Source organism: Loxodonta africana, chromosome 17 (assembly GCF_030014295.1).
Source record: "Loxodonta africana isolate mLoxAfr1 chromosome 17, mLoxAfr1.hap2, whole genome shotgun sequence".
Lineage (NCBI taxonomy): Eukaryota > Metazoa > Chordata > Mammalia > Proboscidea > Elephantidae > Loxodonta > Loxodonta africana.
In genome coordinates this window covers 31,263,529-31,280,254 of record NC_087358.1, presented here as the reverse complement: position 1 = coordinate 31,280,254, position 16,726 = coordinate 31,263,529, and the positions used below count along the sequence as shown (strand labels likewise).

Genomic DNA, 16,726 nt, shown 5'->3' with positions numbered 1-16,726 from the left:
AGGAAATAGGCTGTCAGGTGAAACTAAACTCCTTTGTACCCTAGAAGCCAATGATAAGCACAGTTTCATTTACTTAAATGCAACACAGTTAGCTTTAGAGGTAAGCGTGCCATACTGTGTGTTAGACATGAGAATGTTTCATAAGCTTCTCAATAAATATGAATGATAATTTTCCATGCAAGTTCTATCAACCTGTATGAAATCACATACTGTACTAACTTGATCTTAACAGAAGCCTGAGTTTTCTGTTCTTTTATTTTATTACATGAAAAGAAAAAATAGCATACAGGAAAAAAAGCCCACAGCTCTGTCAAGGAATTCATATCTCCAGAGTTCAAATTGGTAGTCAGACAATGCATTATATTTGTGGTGTTTTAATTCTGTAAGGGTTGTAAACTTGTGGATAAAATTTTGTAAATTATCCCTCATTAAAATTTCCTTATTAAGATGCAAATCTCCTTATGATTAAAAAAATAACACCCCTGTGAAGCATTTGAGAGCCTCTTTTCAACCAAAGTCAAGTTCTTAGAATCCTTCTTAGTTGCGGCATCAAAAGAAAATTAAATATATTAATCCTCGTATTTTGTTAGTGTTGAATTGATTATCGTATGGAGTTGATGGCCTTTTTATTCCCAGTCTCTTCTATATGTTAACTACCAAAATGACCTCTATCCAGCTCTGTGTGCCAAATGCATAACGTTGCGTTTTGGTGTGTTTCTTTCTGCTAAGGGAGTCCCAAAATCAAATGTCTACCAGTGATCAGCAGAGCAAAATGACACCCAGGAGGAGAATGTATTCTTTTGATGATATATTGAATGAGGAAAAGCTGTCACCTACATTGACTATGTCAAAAGCAAGTTCCCAGAGTGAGAGAGTGAAAGAGAAGGGAACAGCTTATCCTACAGAAGTTTCTAAAGAAGGTTCTACAACTCTGGCAAAAAGAGAGGACGATATAAAAGCTGAAATTCAGTTTCCTTCCCAAAGACCTGCAGAAGAACAACGCCTGGTCTCTTTGTCTTCTCTGCGTTCACTGAGTACACAAATGGAGTCAACTCGGGTTTCAGCTTCTCTCCCCAGAAGTTACCAGAAAACTGATACAGCTAGGTTAACATCTGTGGTCACACCGAGACCTTTTGGCTCTCAGTCAAGGGGAATCTCATCACTCCCCAGATCCTACACGGTAAAAGTGTTCACAGTTAATTTAGTGTGTGTTGAAGAGAAAAATGTTGGTGAACTTGTGCAGAGGGTCAGTTTGTATCAGATGTGTAAAATATACATAATTTATATAAACAATTTTATTGCAGACTATTTAAAATCAGTAGAAATTTCATGCTTAAAATATGACAGTGACGTAGAATTAAATAAACTTTGAATTCTGTGAATGTAGGCTGCCATACTTTAAATAATAAGACCCTTTCTAAGGCAAAGCATGTTTGATTTTAGTGCTGTATTTTCTCAAATACAGCTTTTGTAAAGTGCTGGGCTGAACAAAAGGAGGTCAATTCTTTTTGACCTACAAAAACAGCGATTTCATGTCGTTTAACCTAAGTATTTTCAAGTGCTTAGGTAAAAATTTTTATTTTTCGAGATTTCTCACTTCATTTTTTTTTTTTCTCACTTCATTAGAAATTGATAGATTTGAATGTGTTAATGAAAATGTCCAAATGCATATATTTCTATTTATACGGGGATTTTGAGGAGTATAGAATATTGAAGTACTTTCCTGAGAATGAAGCAGCCCACATACCTGACAGTGGGGTCTGTTAATCTGAATTATGTGAAAGAGAAAAATGAGTCTTAAGAAGATCAATGATCACATTCCTTGTAGATGTACAGTCCTAAAATCTAAAGGAGGAAAAATACGAAAAAATGGAATTCTAGGGTGAGGGAAGCCTGCCTGAACTAGCCAGGAAACCTTCACCATGAAGAAAATATGGACATACTGGACAACATAAAAATTTTAAATTAAAAGACAATGTATAGACCCAGAAAGATATTAACAAAATGCATTAGAGCTAGCTAAAGGATTAATATCCCTAAGATTTAAAATATTCCTCAACTTGATAAAGAAAATATAAACACTAGAAAAATGGACAGAGAAAACAGCTAATTTGAAGGAGAGGAAATTTAAATGGTTGATAATATAGAGTACGTAGAAGCATGTTCAGCTTCTTTGGAGCAAGAATGAGGTGTACACCTTTTCACCCATCCCGCTAGCAACTCTTTAAAACAATGACAGTGTCTACTGCTGGCAAGGGTGCAGAGAAACGGGTACCTTTATACATTGCTTTGGGAGTGTGAGTTGCCACCTTTTTGTTCAGATGTGATATACATAACCTTTGACCTGGCAATTCTTTCTTTTGGGAAACTGTTATAAAAATGAAAGTTCAGATTGTAAAGCTATATGGGTGTTTGTTGCAGTATTTTTATAAGTTACAGAAAACTTTAAACAACTTTGAATGCCTATCAAATGAATAAATTGTTGATATCGATATTATGGTGTATCCAGTAATTAAGAAGACTGGTCTAGAGTTCTTTCTACTGACCTAAAGTGATGTTTAGATTCATTTTTAAACATGCAAAACAAGTTTGAGAAGTCTGTATATAATGTGAACACTTGTGTAAACACAACTCCTCTTGTGAAAGAATGTTCTCTAGGCTTTTACAGTAGTTACTTTGCTGTGAGAGGTATATGTTACTTTTATAATTTTAAAAAATTAATGAATATGTTTTTTAAACAGAAAAAAGCTAATAGAATTTCAAATTTAAAATGGTGTTTTCTGTTTAGATGGATGATGTTTGGAAGTACAATGGAGACATAGTAGGCATTAGGAGAACTCAGAACACCTCTGTTCAGAAACCAGATACAAGCCAGCTTCCTTCCAGTTTCTTGAGTGAGAAAGAGGCAGCAGCGAGAGAAGAGGTGATTAGACTGCTCTCCACTACACCCTCCTTCTCATCCCTCTCTCAGGACCAGACTGATACTTCTAAAGCTGAATTGTCTTCAACATCTGGCCTCGATTTAATGTCTGAGTCTGGAGAAAGGAGAAGCTCTTCACGAGTAGAAGTCTCTAGATCACAGGTGAGCTTGGAAAGGGTCTATCATCTGCTGCTCAGAAATACCAGTATTGAAAACTGGAAACCATGTTTCTAACCTCTTGGCATTAGAGTCTGGACTAATGATGTGAAAAACAGTATTGCATTTATTTTTAACAGATCTTGGACGAAGTAGGTTTCTTCCAATTCTAAGTTTAAGGATCTAGATAAACCTAGTGAAATGTGTGTGTAGAGACTCTATGTACCAGTTTCCTTGGGGCTTGGCTGGCTTCTTCTCTCTCCACCACATTTCAGTAGCTGTTGCTACTAGTGCTCAGCATCCCTAGATTCCAGGTGTAGGAGTCACTTGGAGGGTTTCACATGTAAGTCTCGTGTGTATGTGGGTAATGAAAGTACCTTCTTGGGGGAAATGAACAGGCCACATGGAAAAACAGACAACTATTATGTATTTTGGGTTATGATAGGTTTTGGCCTCTAGGGACATGGCATTTTTTCTCTATCATGTTAACCTTCTCGTTGACTTTTAATATTCATTTATACTTTAGAATATCTAGAATTTTAAAGCACTGCTTGTCCCTTAATGGGAATATTTGAAACTTACAGTTTGACGATTGTGTTCTTTAACATTTGGAGCCCAGCAAAATCTGTAGTTAGATGAAGAATGATTGTGGGTGTTTGTAGTTTTTCCTCATAGACTCTACTTAAAACCCCAGTGGATTACTTTTAAGAGAATTATTAGGTAATGAGTGTTCTTCCAGTGTGTTTTACATCTAGGCTGGGAAGTCATTGGTTCTCAAGCAAACAGAAAGCGTTTCCTTTTTAGGAAAACCCCTGCTAAGCAATTTAATAATTGTATGAGGTCCTTAGCATGGAGGAGCTTTTGTGGTTCTTTGGCTTGACCCAGTAGTCTATGTTGCCTTACTAGAGTATACTTGTTCTCCAAAGCAAAAGATCAAGTATATAACTTGGCCTGAATTAATAAAATTGCTTTATGTGAAATAATTTGATATAGCATATTTCTTTATGTAATTAGATTTTTATTTGTACAGGTAAGTTTTTTTTAACTTTTTTTTTTTCAATTGTACTTTAGGTGAAGGTTTACAGAAAACAAACTAGTTTCTCATTAAACAATTAGTACCCATATTGTTTTGTGACATTTGTTACCAACCCATGAGATGTCAACACTCTCCTTTCTCGACCTTGAGTTCCCTATTACCAGTTTTCCTGTCCCCTCCTGCCTTCTAGTCCTTGTTGCCTGGGTTGGTGTGCCCCTTTAGTCTTGTTTTGTTTTATGAGCCTGTCTAATCTTTGGCTGAAGGGTGAACCTCAGGAATGACTTCATTACTGAATTAAAAGGGTGTCCAGGGGCCATACTCTCAGGGTTTCTCCAGTCTGTATCAGGCCAGTAAATCTGGTCTTTTTGTGTGAGTTAGAATTTTATTCTATGTTTTTCTCCAGCTCTGTCTGGGACTGTCTATTGTGATCCCTGTCAGAGCAGTCAGTGGTGGTAGTCAGGTACCGTCTAGTTGTATTGGACTCAGTCTGGTGTAGGCTTCAGTACATGTGGTCCATTAGTCCTTTGGACTAGTATTTCCCTTGTGTCTTGGGCTTTCTTCATTCTCCCTTGCTGCAGATGGGGTGAGATCAGTGGAGTATCTTAGATGGCCACTCACAAACTTTTAAGACCTTAGACACTACCCATCAAAGTAGAATGTAGAACATTTCCTTTATAAGTTATGTTCTGTGTACAGGCAAGTTTTGAAAGTTCAGAGTAAACTTATTTTCCCTCCTCTGATTATAAGGTAGTATGTTATTAAGAAGGAGCCCTGGTGGCGCAGTGGTTTAGAGCTTGACTCTAACCAAAAGTTCAGCAGTTCGAATCCACCAACCGCTCCTTGGAAACCCTATGGGGCAGTTCTACTCTGTCCTATAGGGTTGCTATGAGTCAGAATTGGACTCAGTGGCAACAAGTTTTTTTTTGTTTGTTTGTTTATGTTATTAAGAAAAATTTCAAACACAGCAAAGCATAAAGAATAAAATAAAAATCACTGATAATCCCATTATTTGGAAATAATCATTTTTAACATTTAGGTATATTTCTTTATTTTTCCTATGCATGTTTACAAACCTCTTAGGACATTTCTTCAGCTTGCTAAAATCGTTAGGTATAGTTTATTCATTTTTAAAGAATGGAAATGTAAAATTAGCATTATACATTTAAACTGACGAGAACCATAGCCTACCTTATAGATGGTAAACGTGAGATACCAGTGGATAAGTAATAAAAACAGAAGCAAGGTGTCTCTTGTTTTATGGACTTGAGTGTTTACCTTCAAGTTTTTAAGTAGCAAATTCAGCAAAACAGCCTGATTGATGGATCATTTGCTAGGTAGTGGTACCTCCCTGAGGGTGGCAGCCGACTAGCTGCGTCCATGGATTAAAAAGAGGCTAAGTGTGGTGAGTGGGTGTGCTCCGGGTTATTGGCTGACAGAGAAGCCTGAATTAACATGGCAAGGTTTCAGGTTTCATCACTTAATGGATTTATGCTCCTTTGTCACTGAACTTGAGATGTATTTCACCAAGCAAAATTAGGCTTATTTAACAAATGGAGCCAGTGTAATTCTTGAACGTATGTGTGTTTCATTTGTGGACGTGCCTATCTCTGAGATCCTTGGTGTGCCCATTTCTATGCTACTAAGAAAGTAGCTTAAGTAGCATCGCCCTGCCTTCCTCTCTGAGAAAGAACTTGCTGACTTGTGAGAAAGATATATTTTCATGAAATACCTGAGGAGCAATATGTAAATGGTACCATGCATTGTTCCCCAAACTCTTGTTCAAACTTAAACATTCTGGTTCAGAGGCTACCAAAATTAAAAATAGTGTTTTGTTGAGCATCTAGATGTATTGGTATTTTTCAGGTCCTCTTTTTCTTTCATACCTCATACTTTTGTGGATAATAGCCTTTCATTTCTACCCCCAGAATCTCTCTTAAATTGTTCCTTCCTCTTCTTGCTTTCATTACTTCATTTAATTTTGGTCCTTTCCCTTGTCAATGCAAGTGTTTTATAAATACCCATTGGCATTGAGTCAATTCTGACTCATAGCAACCCTATAGGATGGACTAGAGGGTTTCCAAGGCTATAATCTTTATGGAAGCAGACTGCCACATCTTTCTCCCGTGGAGTAGCTGGTGGGTTCAAACTGCTGACCTTTTGCTTAGCAGCTGAGCACTTAACCACTGCACCACCAGGGCTCCTGTTTTATAAGTGGTCATATTATCCATACATTCTATACAAGGCCAGCACCAGATTAACCTGCCTGATGCCAGGTGGAAACCAAAAAGCAAACTCATTGCTACTGAGTCGATTCTGACTTATAGCAAACTGCCCTATAGTAGAACTGCACCACAGGGCTCCTGATGCCAGGCCAGACTCAGAAAAATTTTCTGCTCAAAAGCCCCCCACTGCCCCTCTGTAATCTAGTGAGTGAAATCTAAAGCACTCAGGGTAGCACTGAGATCCCTTATGACTGACCCCAAACTCTCTCTTGTTGTTGTTAGGTGTTGTCGAGTCGCTTCCAACTCACAATGACCCTATAAGTCAGAGTAGAATTGCCACGTTGGTTTTCCAAGAAGCAATTGGTGGACTTGAACTGCCAACATTTTCGTTAGCAGCCGAGCTCAACTGCTGTGCCATCGGGACTCCAAACTCCCTCTGTAGTGCCATAATAGCTAACATTTACTGAGTGCTTACCATGTGCCAAGCTGGTGTGCATTACCTGTATTACCTCAGTTAATCTCAGCAACCCTATGAAATCAGCACTGTCATTATGATCCCGATTGTGTAGTTGTGGAAATTGAGGTATGGAGTGATTATGTTACTGTCCAAGGTCCTGCAGGGTACTGAATGGTGGAGCCAGGAGTTGAACCCAGGCAGTCTGGCTCAGGATTGCCCACACAACCACGATGCGATGTTGTAGGAAAGAGATGGGAAGTGAGAGGTCTAGCTACATGAGACTGCTTGCTTTTTCTTGAACACATCACGTCTCTACATTTGTTCTTGTGGCTGCCCCATTTGGAAATGCTCATTTCACCCATCTCTGCCTTTTCAAACCCTGGGAGGGGTCACTTCCTTCATGAATCAAAATATTACCTCCTCCTGGTTGAAATTGAACGTTTCTCCCTAAAAGGTTTCACTCATTGAATTCTTCCTTGTTCCATATGTTGACATGTTTAAGTTTGCACATAGTTGGCAAAGTTTTGCTGACCTGAATTACTTTTGATGCCTTGACTACTAGACTGAGAGTCTAAATTGATTCAGCAGGTGATTTAGAGTTCTCATAGGTTCATTACTTTGGGCATTATAAGATTAAGATATGCTTTAGGAATGCTGGCACTGTGGTGGTATATAGGGTTAATTTTCAGGAGGCAAAGTCTGGAGGTAGAGACTAGTTAGGAGCCTGTCACAGCAATGTGGTAAGATGGTAGTTTATGCCATAAAGCAGAAAAGGCAGTCCTGGATTTAACATGTCCTTACTTAAAATCTTTAAATTTCCTTACCACAGAGAGTTTCTTTCCATCCCCAATGCCAAGCTTGAGGTTTTGTTTCTGTCTCTTCTCCTCACCCTTTCTTTTGTGGTTTTTGCTTCCTTTTATTTCTCCCTTGCCAATCCAAGTTGCCATGGCAATTCTGGGAGTGATCCAGAGGCAAGGGGAGAGAACTCCCATAGTGTTCTTCCATGTGCGAACTCCTGTAGTCCTTCTTCCCTCTCCTAGTTGCCCTGCACATACGACTTTTATTAGTTTTCCCAGTAATGGTCTTGCCTAGACGATTCCACTTCCTTTTCTGCCCTTCCATACCCTCTGCTCTCAAATGCCATCTAAATCAAAATCCTAGAACCTCTGCTCCAGGTTCTTTAAAGCAATACTGAGAAGCTGGATGATACATCGGGAAAGAAGGAGTTTTTTTTACCTATTTCCTGATCCTCACCCCTATGATAGCTACCCTTTTAATTACACCTTCCCCAATATAACAGCAACAACGATGAAAAAAAACTCAAAAAATCCATTGCCATTCCAACTCAGAGCAACCCTATAGGACAGAGTAGACCAGCCCCATAGGGTTTCCAAGGCTGTAATCTTTATGGAAGACTGCAACATCTTTTTCCCATGGCATAGCTGGTGGATTCAAACCACCAACCTTTTGGTTAGCAGCTGAGCGCTTAACCACTGTGCCACCAGGGCTCCTTTTAATAGCACCCAGGGCTCACTTTATCATAGTTCACACCGTGCATCTTACTTGCTTACTTATCACCTTCACTGGACCCTAACCAGTGGGAAGCAAGTCTCTCTTGCTCACTCTTAGAACGGTGCCTGAATCTATAAATATTCACTGAATGCTGATTGAATTCAATTGTCTGTGTAACTAAGTATGTGAGAGTCAAAAAGCATTTTATTTGGCTGATCTGGAAACTGCTAACCCAGCATGTATATTATGTAGAACATTGTTTCCATGGGAAAAAGAACATAATTACCAGGCGTCAACCATGTCCCTTGTCATCTTTTTAATGTTTTTGTTTAATCCTCTCAATCACCTTGCAAAGCAGGTGGTGTTATCCCAATTTTTGCCAGTGAAGAACTTGAGACTTGAAAGTTACATAACTTGCCCCAGGCTGGTTAAATGGTTAGGCCAAAACTCCAATTACTCTGATCATAAATTCTTCTGAAATATTACTTGTTCAAATTGAATGTTGACTTATTTTAACTTTTCACCATTTTTAGAAATTTAGAGTCAGTAGAGACTTAAATACCTTTTGGTCCATAAAGATAAAATCATTCTTGAAATTGTTTTTAGGAAAGGCATATATTTATTGAAACTTTTCAGAACTCAATCTGCTTCTGAAATGTAGCATTTGCAGTCTACCCGGTCAGCAGTAAGGTATTACCAGCAATTTTAAACTGGGGTGCAATATAGTAACCGGCATGTTCTGTAAGTAACATTCTAGAAGCTCTGTGGAAGATGGAGGGAAAGAGGAAGGGCTGAAGGCAGGAGGGCCAGTTAGACGGTCACCACAGTAGTGTAGGGGGAAGTCATGGCCTGAATTAAGATGATAGCCTGAGGAAGGATGGAAAGGATAGGGTGATTCAAGATGGATTTATGGATTGTGGACTTAATATTACTTTAGTAATTAAACTCGTGTGTGGCAGGAAGTGGGGATGGTGTTGGGGCCATTGTGTGGAGTTGGATTGCCAAGTAGTTATGGGAAAGAAGGAGGAAGGGTCCCAGAAAGAACTTAGGGAACTGGTTAGATAGTGATAAAAATTAATCAAGATGTGAAAAATAAGAGGTAGAAGAGCAGGTTTGGGGAAAAAGATAATGAGTTTGATTTTGGATATGTTCAGCTTAACAGTAGTTGACAACATGACAGTGAATGAGGTTACTTAGGAAAGAATGGAGTCAAGGATAAGATTGATTAGGGAACAACAACAACAAAATGTGAAAAGGGACGTGAAAGAAGAGGAGTTCACTAATGAAGTGGAAAAGTAGCCAGAGAGATGGGAGAAAAGGCAAGAGAAATTAAGATAGTGGACAACTTAGGATGACTGTTTCATGAAAACAAGACTACTTGGAAATGTCTGGTAGTATGAGGATTGAAAATGGATTTGATAATTAGGAGATAAGCTTGGAATGTGTTAAGTAGTACAGTAGAATTACCATCTGCCACTTTGGAATGGAATAGGAAATGAAAAGTGGAGAAAGTAGGTGTACAGGAGTCTGGTGAAGGAGAATAGCTCGGATGTTAGGCAAGACTGTGATGTGAGGTCTACTCACTTCCTGTCCTCATCCCACAAAGACCCTGAAAAAAAAGACACTAAAAATCCATGTGTACACAAATTCAAAGATGATGTATTTGTTGTTATTTTTTAACTTTACAGCCCAGATGGACTTCTAGCTTTTTAATTTTATCACTGAAGTAGGCTTCCTTTAAGTCAACACATTTGTTTAATTGAAAAGAGTTTGAGGAGAAAAGCTTTCTGACGTGCTAGTATATAAGCTGGGAGTCCCTGGGTGGTGCAAAAAGTTGGCAGTTCAAGTCTGCCCAGAGCTGCCTTGGAAGAAAGGCCTGGTGTGATCTACTTCTGAAAAATCAGCCATTGGAACCTCTATGAAGCACAGTTCTACTCTGACACACATGGGGTCGCCATGAGTCGGAATGGCCTTGACGGTGCTCGTACTGGTAGCACATAAGCGTATCCAGTTTTTCTTAAATTCTCACTTGTGGTGATATGAGAACATTAATTCATCAGATCTAGTAAAAATAAATCTTATTGTTGCTACTTCAGATTATCCTCATTTTAAAAAATTTGGTTGGGTACTTTTGCTTCATCTGTTTGACCATTGGCAAGGTTATCTCAATTTTGAGTGTATGCTGCTGTTTAAATTGTCCCTAATTTGAGGGAAATTGATTTTATTTTAAAATGCTGGTAATATGTTGATAGATACTGTATTTTATCTTTCTTACATAGATAACTGAAACCACTTGGAATAGTTCTTTTTTTAGTCATCAAGAATCTAGGTTTCCTTAGTAAGTTGGATTTCTGTTCCATCCAGTTCCGAAGGTAAATTTCCCCCTTTGTCCTCTGTGAAGCTTGGATCCTTTATGTTGTTCCTGTTATTAGGTGTCCTGGAGTCAGTTTTGACTCATAGTGACATCTTCGTACAGCAGAATGAAATACTTCCTGGTCCTGTCCCATCCTCACCGTTGTTGTTATACTTGAGCCCATTGTTGTAGCCACTGTGCCAGTCCATTTCTTTGAGAGCCTCCCTCTTTTTTGCTGACTCTCTGCTTTACCAAGCATGATGTCCTTCTCCAGGGACTGGCCCCTCCTGACAACATGTCCAAAGTACCTGAGGCAGAGTCTTGCCATCCTAGCTTCTAAGGAGCATTCTGGCTGTACTTCTTCCAAGACAGATTTGTTCATTCTTTTGGCAGTCCATGGTATATTCAGTATTCATCACCAGCACCATAATTCAAAGACTTCAGTTCTTCTTCAGTCTTCCTTATTCATTGTCCAGCTTTCACATGCATATGAGATGATTAAAAATCCTATGGTTTGAGTCCAGCACACTTTAGTCCTCAAAGTGACATATTTGCTTTTTTTAACACTTTAAAGAGGTCTTTTGCAGCTGATTTGCCCGATGTAATACATCGTCTGATTTCTTGACTGCCACTTCTACGAGTGTTGATTGTAGATCCAACTAAAATAAAATCCTTGATAACTTCAGTGTTTTCTCTGTTTATTATGATGCTGCTTATGGGTCCAGTTGTGAGGATTTGTATTTTCTTTATGTTGAGGTGCAATCCGTACTGAAGGCTGCAGTCTGATTTTTATCAGTAAGTGCTTCAAGTCCTGTTCACTTTCGGCAAGCAAGGTTGTCATCTGCATATCGCAGGTTAATGAGTCTTCCTCCAATTCTGATGCCATGTTCTTCTTCATGTAGTCCAGCTTCTGGGATTATTTGTTCAGCATACAGATTGAACAGTTATCCTTTATGGAATACTTAAACCCAGTTACCATAGAGTCCATTCTGACTCATGGAGACCTCGTGTATGTCAGAGTAGAACTGTGCTCTGTAAAGTTTTCAGTGGCTGGTTTTTCAGAAGTAGGTCGCCAGCCCTTTCTTCTGAGGTGCTTCTGGATGGACTTGAACCTCCAACCTCCTGATTAGCAGCCGAGCGTGTTATCCGTTTGCACCACCCAGGGATTCCATAGAATACTTCCAAAATCCCTTGAGTCAATTCCAACTCATAGAATACTTACTTGGCCTATATTTTGCAGAACAAAAGAAGGAACTAGAAATCCTAACTGAAATCATAGTCAAACAGTTTATGCTCGAATATAATTATAGATATGTTCAGCTGCAAGAAGTCTCTGGGGTAATCTTATACAAGAACCTTTGGTTCCTCAGGCTGTCTCGGGGACTGCTGTGGAGGAGGTGGGTGGCAAGCAAGTGGGGCTCTGGACTGCTTACCCTAAACCTGCAGCCACTCTATTTTAATCCTTTAAATTGGGAGGTGTGTATGAGATTTCATTTGTAAGTAGGTTTTGAAAACAGAGAACTTGAACATCCATGTCGTAGTGATAGAGAAGGCTCTGGCAGGCTCAATAACATGCCTGAGGCAGCCTGGTTATTCAGAGATACAGACCTATAATTACTCACATGGTTCTGTTGTCTTTGACTGTATACAGTCACAGGAATCCCCACCACAGTCCTCCAGGCTGTGTAGCTACATGGAGCCTGTCTCCCCTGTTAAGTACTCCATAGAGGTGGCTCTCTGCCCTTTTATTTAATAGGTTTGAATAGGGCTTTCTTTATTTCTGAGGCAAGAGTAACCTTTCATGGTATAATTCTTCTGGTCTAATATAATTGTGAAACACTTCATCTATGGTTTAAGCTCATTCTTTTTAATCCTATTTTTGGTAGAAAAGGATAATGTTCACTTGCCATCTCCCACAAAGTATTCTTTATGTAGTTTGAGCTGTTTATTAAAACTTCATCTTGTCTTTTATTCTTCAAGCTAAAAAACCACAATTAGTGTTTTGAATATCAAACTCATCGTTTGTGTCCCTGCCCTTATAAAGCAATAGGTTCTGCACTTTTATTGGTTTTAAGTCTTTTTTTTTTTTTTTTTTGCTGAGAGTGGTGACGATGACCACTCATTTTCATTGAGTCATCTCTAATTCAAGTGTGTGGTGGTTTCAGTTAAGGAGCAGGACTAACCAGTAATTTTTTTTCTATTTTTAGAAAAGTTATATTGTTCAGATTGGTATTCACCAGGCAGATTATTAATGATGGTCTGACTACCTTCATCTGAATTCGCATTTAAAACTGCTTTATAAGAGTACTTTCTGATGAAAACAGTTCTTTATTGGTCACAAACTTTTCCTCCCCTTTTCTTAAAGAATCTCATTGTTGAAGAGTCAATAATTACTTCTCGCAAGCAAGGACCATGCCTAATTCATATTATTTCCCAAAATGCCGAGCGTTGTGTCTTATACAGAATAAACCAAAAAAAATAGATAGAATTCATTACCGTCGAGTTGATCCTGACTCATGATGATCCTATGTGTTATAAAGTAGAACTGCTCCACAGGATTGTCTTGGCTTTAGTTTTTTATGGAAGCAGATTATCAGGACTTCGTTCTGTGGTTCAGACCTCCAACTTTTATGTTATTAGTCAAGCACAAACCATTCACGCCACCCAGAATAGATGCAGAGTAAATGTTTATTGAATGAAGAGGTTAATAGTGTTACAACACGTAAATTCTCTGTGTATCCATATAACATAGTAAATTCTCTGTATTTATTTAGTGCCTTCCATTTAATTCTTATGAACCACCCTAATTTTTCTCAGAATAGTTCCACTTGAATTTTAAACTCATTTTATAGTTGGAAAAACTTAGGTGGGAAGCTTTATGAGTTGCCTAATTGGCCCTAGGTTTGGGTTTAACTGCCTAATTAAAATGGGGAAGTTTTAGATCTTTATTTGGAAAATAAAGTATATTTAGGAAGAAGGTTTTTTTTTTTTTTTTTTAGCTGGATGAGTCTAAATTCTTTATGATTGTAAAGCACAGAACTAAAACACAAGTCCTGAAAACTCATGTATGTTAAGATCTGTGTGTGTTGCTTAAACAAATTAAACCTATAAATTATGAAAGAGAATTAAATATTTCATGGGCATAGTGTTACGCAAAACTGAAAATATTTGGTTTGGAAAATAGTTTAAGAAGCACTTGTGAAATTTAGAATTTGATGCTGTATCGTATAATGATGGAGATGGAAATCGAATTCTACGTGTCATCCAAGAGGCTGATGTTACTTTAGGGAAGTCGAGGTCTGTAACTCTTTGTGGATAGGGACTCTTTCTTTATTCACCCATTTTCTGTCAAATTGTTGGCAGTAGAATATTTATATAGGTCAGGCTGCCTCACTAGAGACCCTCTTGGCATCTTATGGGATAGTCCTCGTGGGAGACACAGTGTTCTGCATTTGGCCTTGACCACTGTATCTTCATGTGGCTTCGGGGCAAGCAAAAATGCCTTGCCAAATTTTAGATGCTCACTAGAGGGGTGGTACCAGTCCTGGATGAGCACTACTGGTAGCTTAATTGTATGTCTAAAAAGCCCTTGGAATTAGTCAACTAAATATGTTAAAAGTTGGAGATAGTTTTAAAAAACTATGGTGGCATTATTTTTATAAATGAATGGAATCCCTCCTCTTCATTCTTGGGTAATGAACAAAAAAAAAAAATGAACAAAAGATCTGTAAATTAGCCCCAGTTGTGTGGGGGGCAAAAGTCTAAGCTTTATCAATGGCCAACATACTTACAGTATTAATGTGAGGGAAAACATTCATTGACACGAAGATTTCCATTATTATTTTAGCAAAAAATTTTCACTCTGATATTTATATAAATGAAGGTTTCTGCTAACCCACAGAAAAAAGAATGAAGCTTCTGGTTTATCATGAAATAATTCAAGTGTACGTTGCAGGCAGCCTCCCTTCTTTCGTGGATAGACTTTCCTCCATGTGGGTATCAGGGATACCTGATACCACAGTTTCATGTTTTGTTTTCAGGATCAGTTCAGCGATATGAGAATCAGCATAAACCAGACGCCTGGGAATAGTCTTGACTTTGGGTTTACAGTAAAATGGGATCCTTCCGGGATCTTCGTAGCATCAGTTGAAGCAGGTAAATCTTAGGTTTGGCTCTGCTGACCTTTCTTCCCCTTTGGTATTATTCTAAGGTGTGAACACAACCACAGAAATGCGTTTACTTTATATAGAAGGAGAGTGCATATTTGAAAACTGGAGCATGAAAGCCAGGAGGTGTGCTCTCTTCCCCAGGAGGGTTATAAGTTTACATATTGCTTATTCTCCTTGCCTCATTCATTTTAATTTTGAAGAGTTGTAAGTTTATGACGTTTATAGAATTTGTCAAAATTTTAGGTTTAATATTTGGAAGTGGTAACAAATGATACTTAAATGAATATTCAGAAACTACTTTCCATGTCGAGCCATGTTTTGTGATATGTACCTGCTGTGTAATAAGTGTTTTTGAACATTCTTATGTATCTGTTGCCCAAAGAGTCTTCAGGACGCTTTGGGACTTTTGCAAGAGGATCACTCCTCTCCCACCCAGGGTTATACCAAGTCAAGCCAGGGAATTCTTGGCAAAATATTACTGTAAGGCCTGAAATGAAAATGAAAGAAAGCTATGGTGTTTGAGAGGAGTTGCTTATTTACATGTTTTAGCTATCTAAATTTGCATGCTAACGTTGGTTATTTCTTTTAAGTTTCAAAATAGCTTTTATTAGATAGTGATATTCTGCGTGAACAGCAATTTTAAGCAATTTGAAGTGACCGTGTTTGCTTTTCCCCATTCCAGAGCGCCTGTAGATTTGGAAGCTTAATTAAAGTGCTATATATTTCACACTTTTTATTTAGAAGTAATTTAAGTTTTCCTTTGTTAGGAGGCTAATCAAAAAATTTTGCTGAAAAGATGAGTTTATCATTCTTCCGTAAATGTTAGTGAAGATGTCTACTGTAGCATAAAAATGCCTTTGGTGCTTCGTAGGTTGTAGATACTCAAATATTGTAAAAATTTAGTGACTTCCCTCCACGTGAAAGTAAAATATAAAAAATGATTAGTTGAGATTAATGTAATTTTTCCTTGATTTAAATAAGCAGTGATCAGTAGATCATTTCTTTTTTTTTTAAATTGGTTGTTTAATTTACTTTGTATTATTTAGGTAGCCCAGCAGAATTTTCTCAGCTACAGGTAGATGATGAAATTATTGCTATTAACAACACCAAGTTTTCATATAAGGACACAAAAGAGTGGGAGGAAGCCATGGCTAGTGCTCAAGAAACCGGAAACCTAGTAATGGATGTCAGACGCTATGGGAAATCTGGTGAGTTGGTATTAACCACCATGCCTGGTTTACTAAATTGGGAACTGGTCTTTTGGCAGATGGTTGTAACAGCTTGCTTCAATAATTTTTTTTTTTTCCGTTTTATTTATTTTTGGCTTAAAGGTGTTTTGTGGTTATGTTGTGACAAATCTTGAATATCTCCTCTTTATTCTGTCATAAATCCTTTAGACAGCTAATTTACTGGCTGAATTACATACTGGTCTGACCTGAATGCAAATATGAACTGAAGGCTGTGGTATCTGCATTCAGGAGTCATGTAACAATATCCAACTGAATATTAAGTGTTATACTATGGTTTAACGTTCTCTACAGCAACATAACTATAACTGGTGTAAGAAAGAATGTGGTAGGTCATATTCCTGTTGTTGATTCTTGAGAAATTTTCCATATGCATTCCATTAATGTTTTCCTTACTTATTGAGGGTAGATGGGGAAAGGGCATTAAGCATCTCCAGTATTAGTAAATTATAGTATCAAAATATAATATCCAGCCCTGGTTTATTGATTGGTTAATAAATTTTCTAGTCCTTTCGTTATTAACAGGATTTAACCTTGTGTTTTTTGGGAAGGTGGTCTGTTGGCAAAAGCCCTATGCTCTCCGTTGCTTTGACTTGCTGTTTGCTTTGTCTGTCTTGTGTGTGTACTTCTTGTATATGTGCATTCAGTAACTTT

The 16,726-nt window shown here is 38.0% G+C and overlaps 1 protein-coding gene across 7 annotated transcripts in view; it reads left to right on the top strand.

The window, feature by feature from the left end:
• The window catches only part of LMO7 (LIM domain 7), a 281,227-nt gene that overhangs the window by 232,017 nt on the left and 32,484 nt on the right, over positions 1-16,726 (top strand). For all 7 annotated transcript variants that reach the window (XM_064270029.1, XM_064270027.1, XM_064270028.1 and 4 more), the window contains 4 exons: positions 730-1,180; positions 2,789-3,082; positions 14,697-14,811; positions 15,872-16,033. In XM_064270029.1, coding sequence (XP_064126099.1) covers positions 730-1,180; positions 2,789-3,082; positions 14,697-14,811; positions 15,872-16,033 — 1,022 coding nt within the window. The remainder of the gene's footprint in view (positions 1-729; positions 1,181-2,788; positions 3,083-14,696; positions 14,812-15,871; positions 16,034-16,726) is intronic.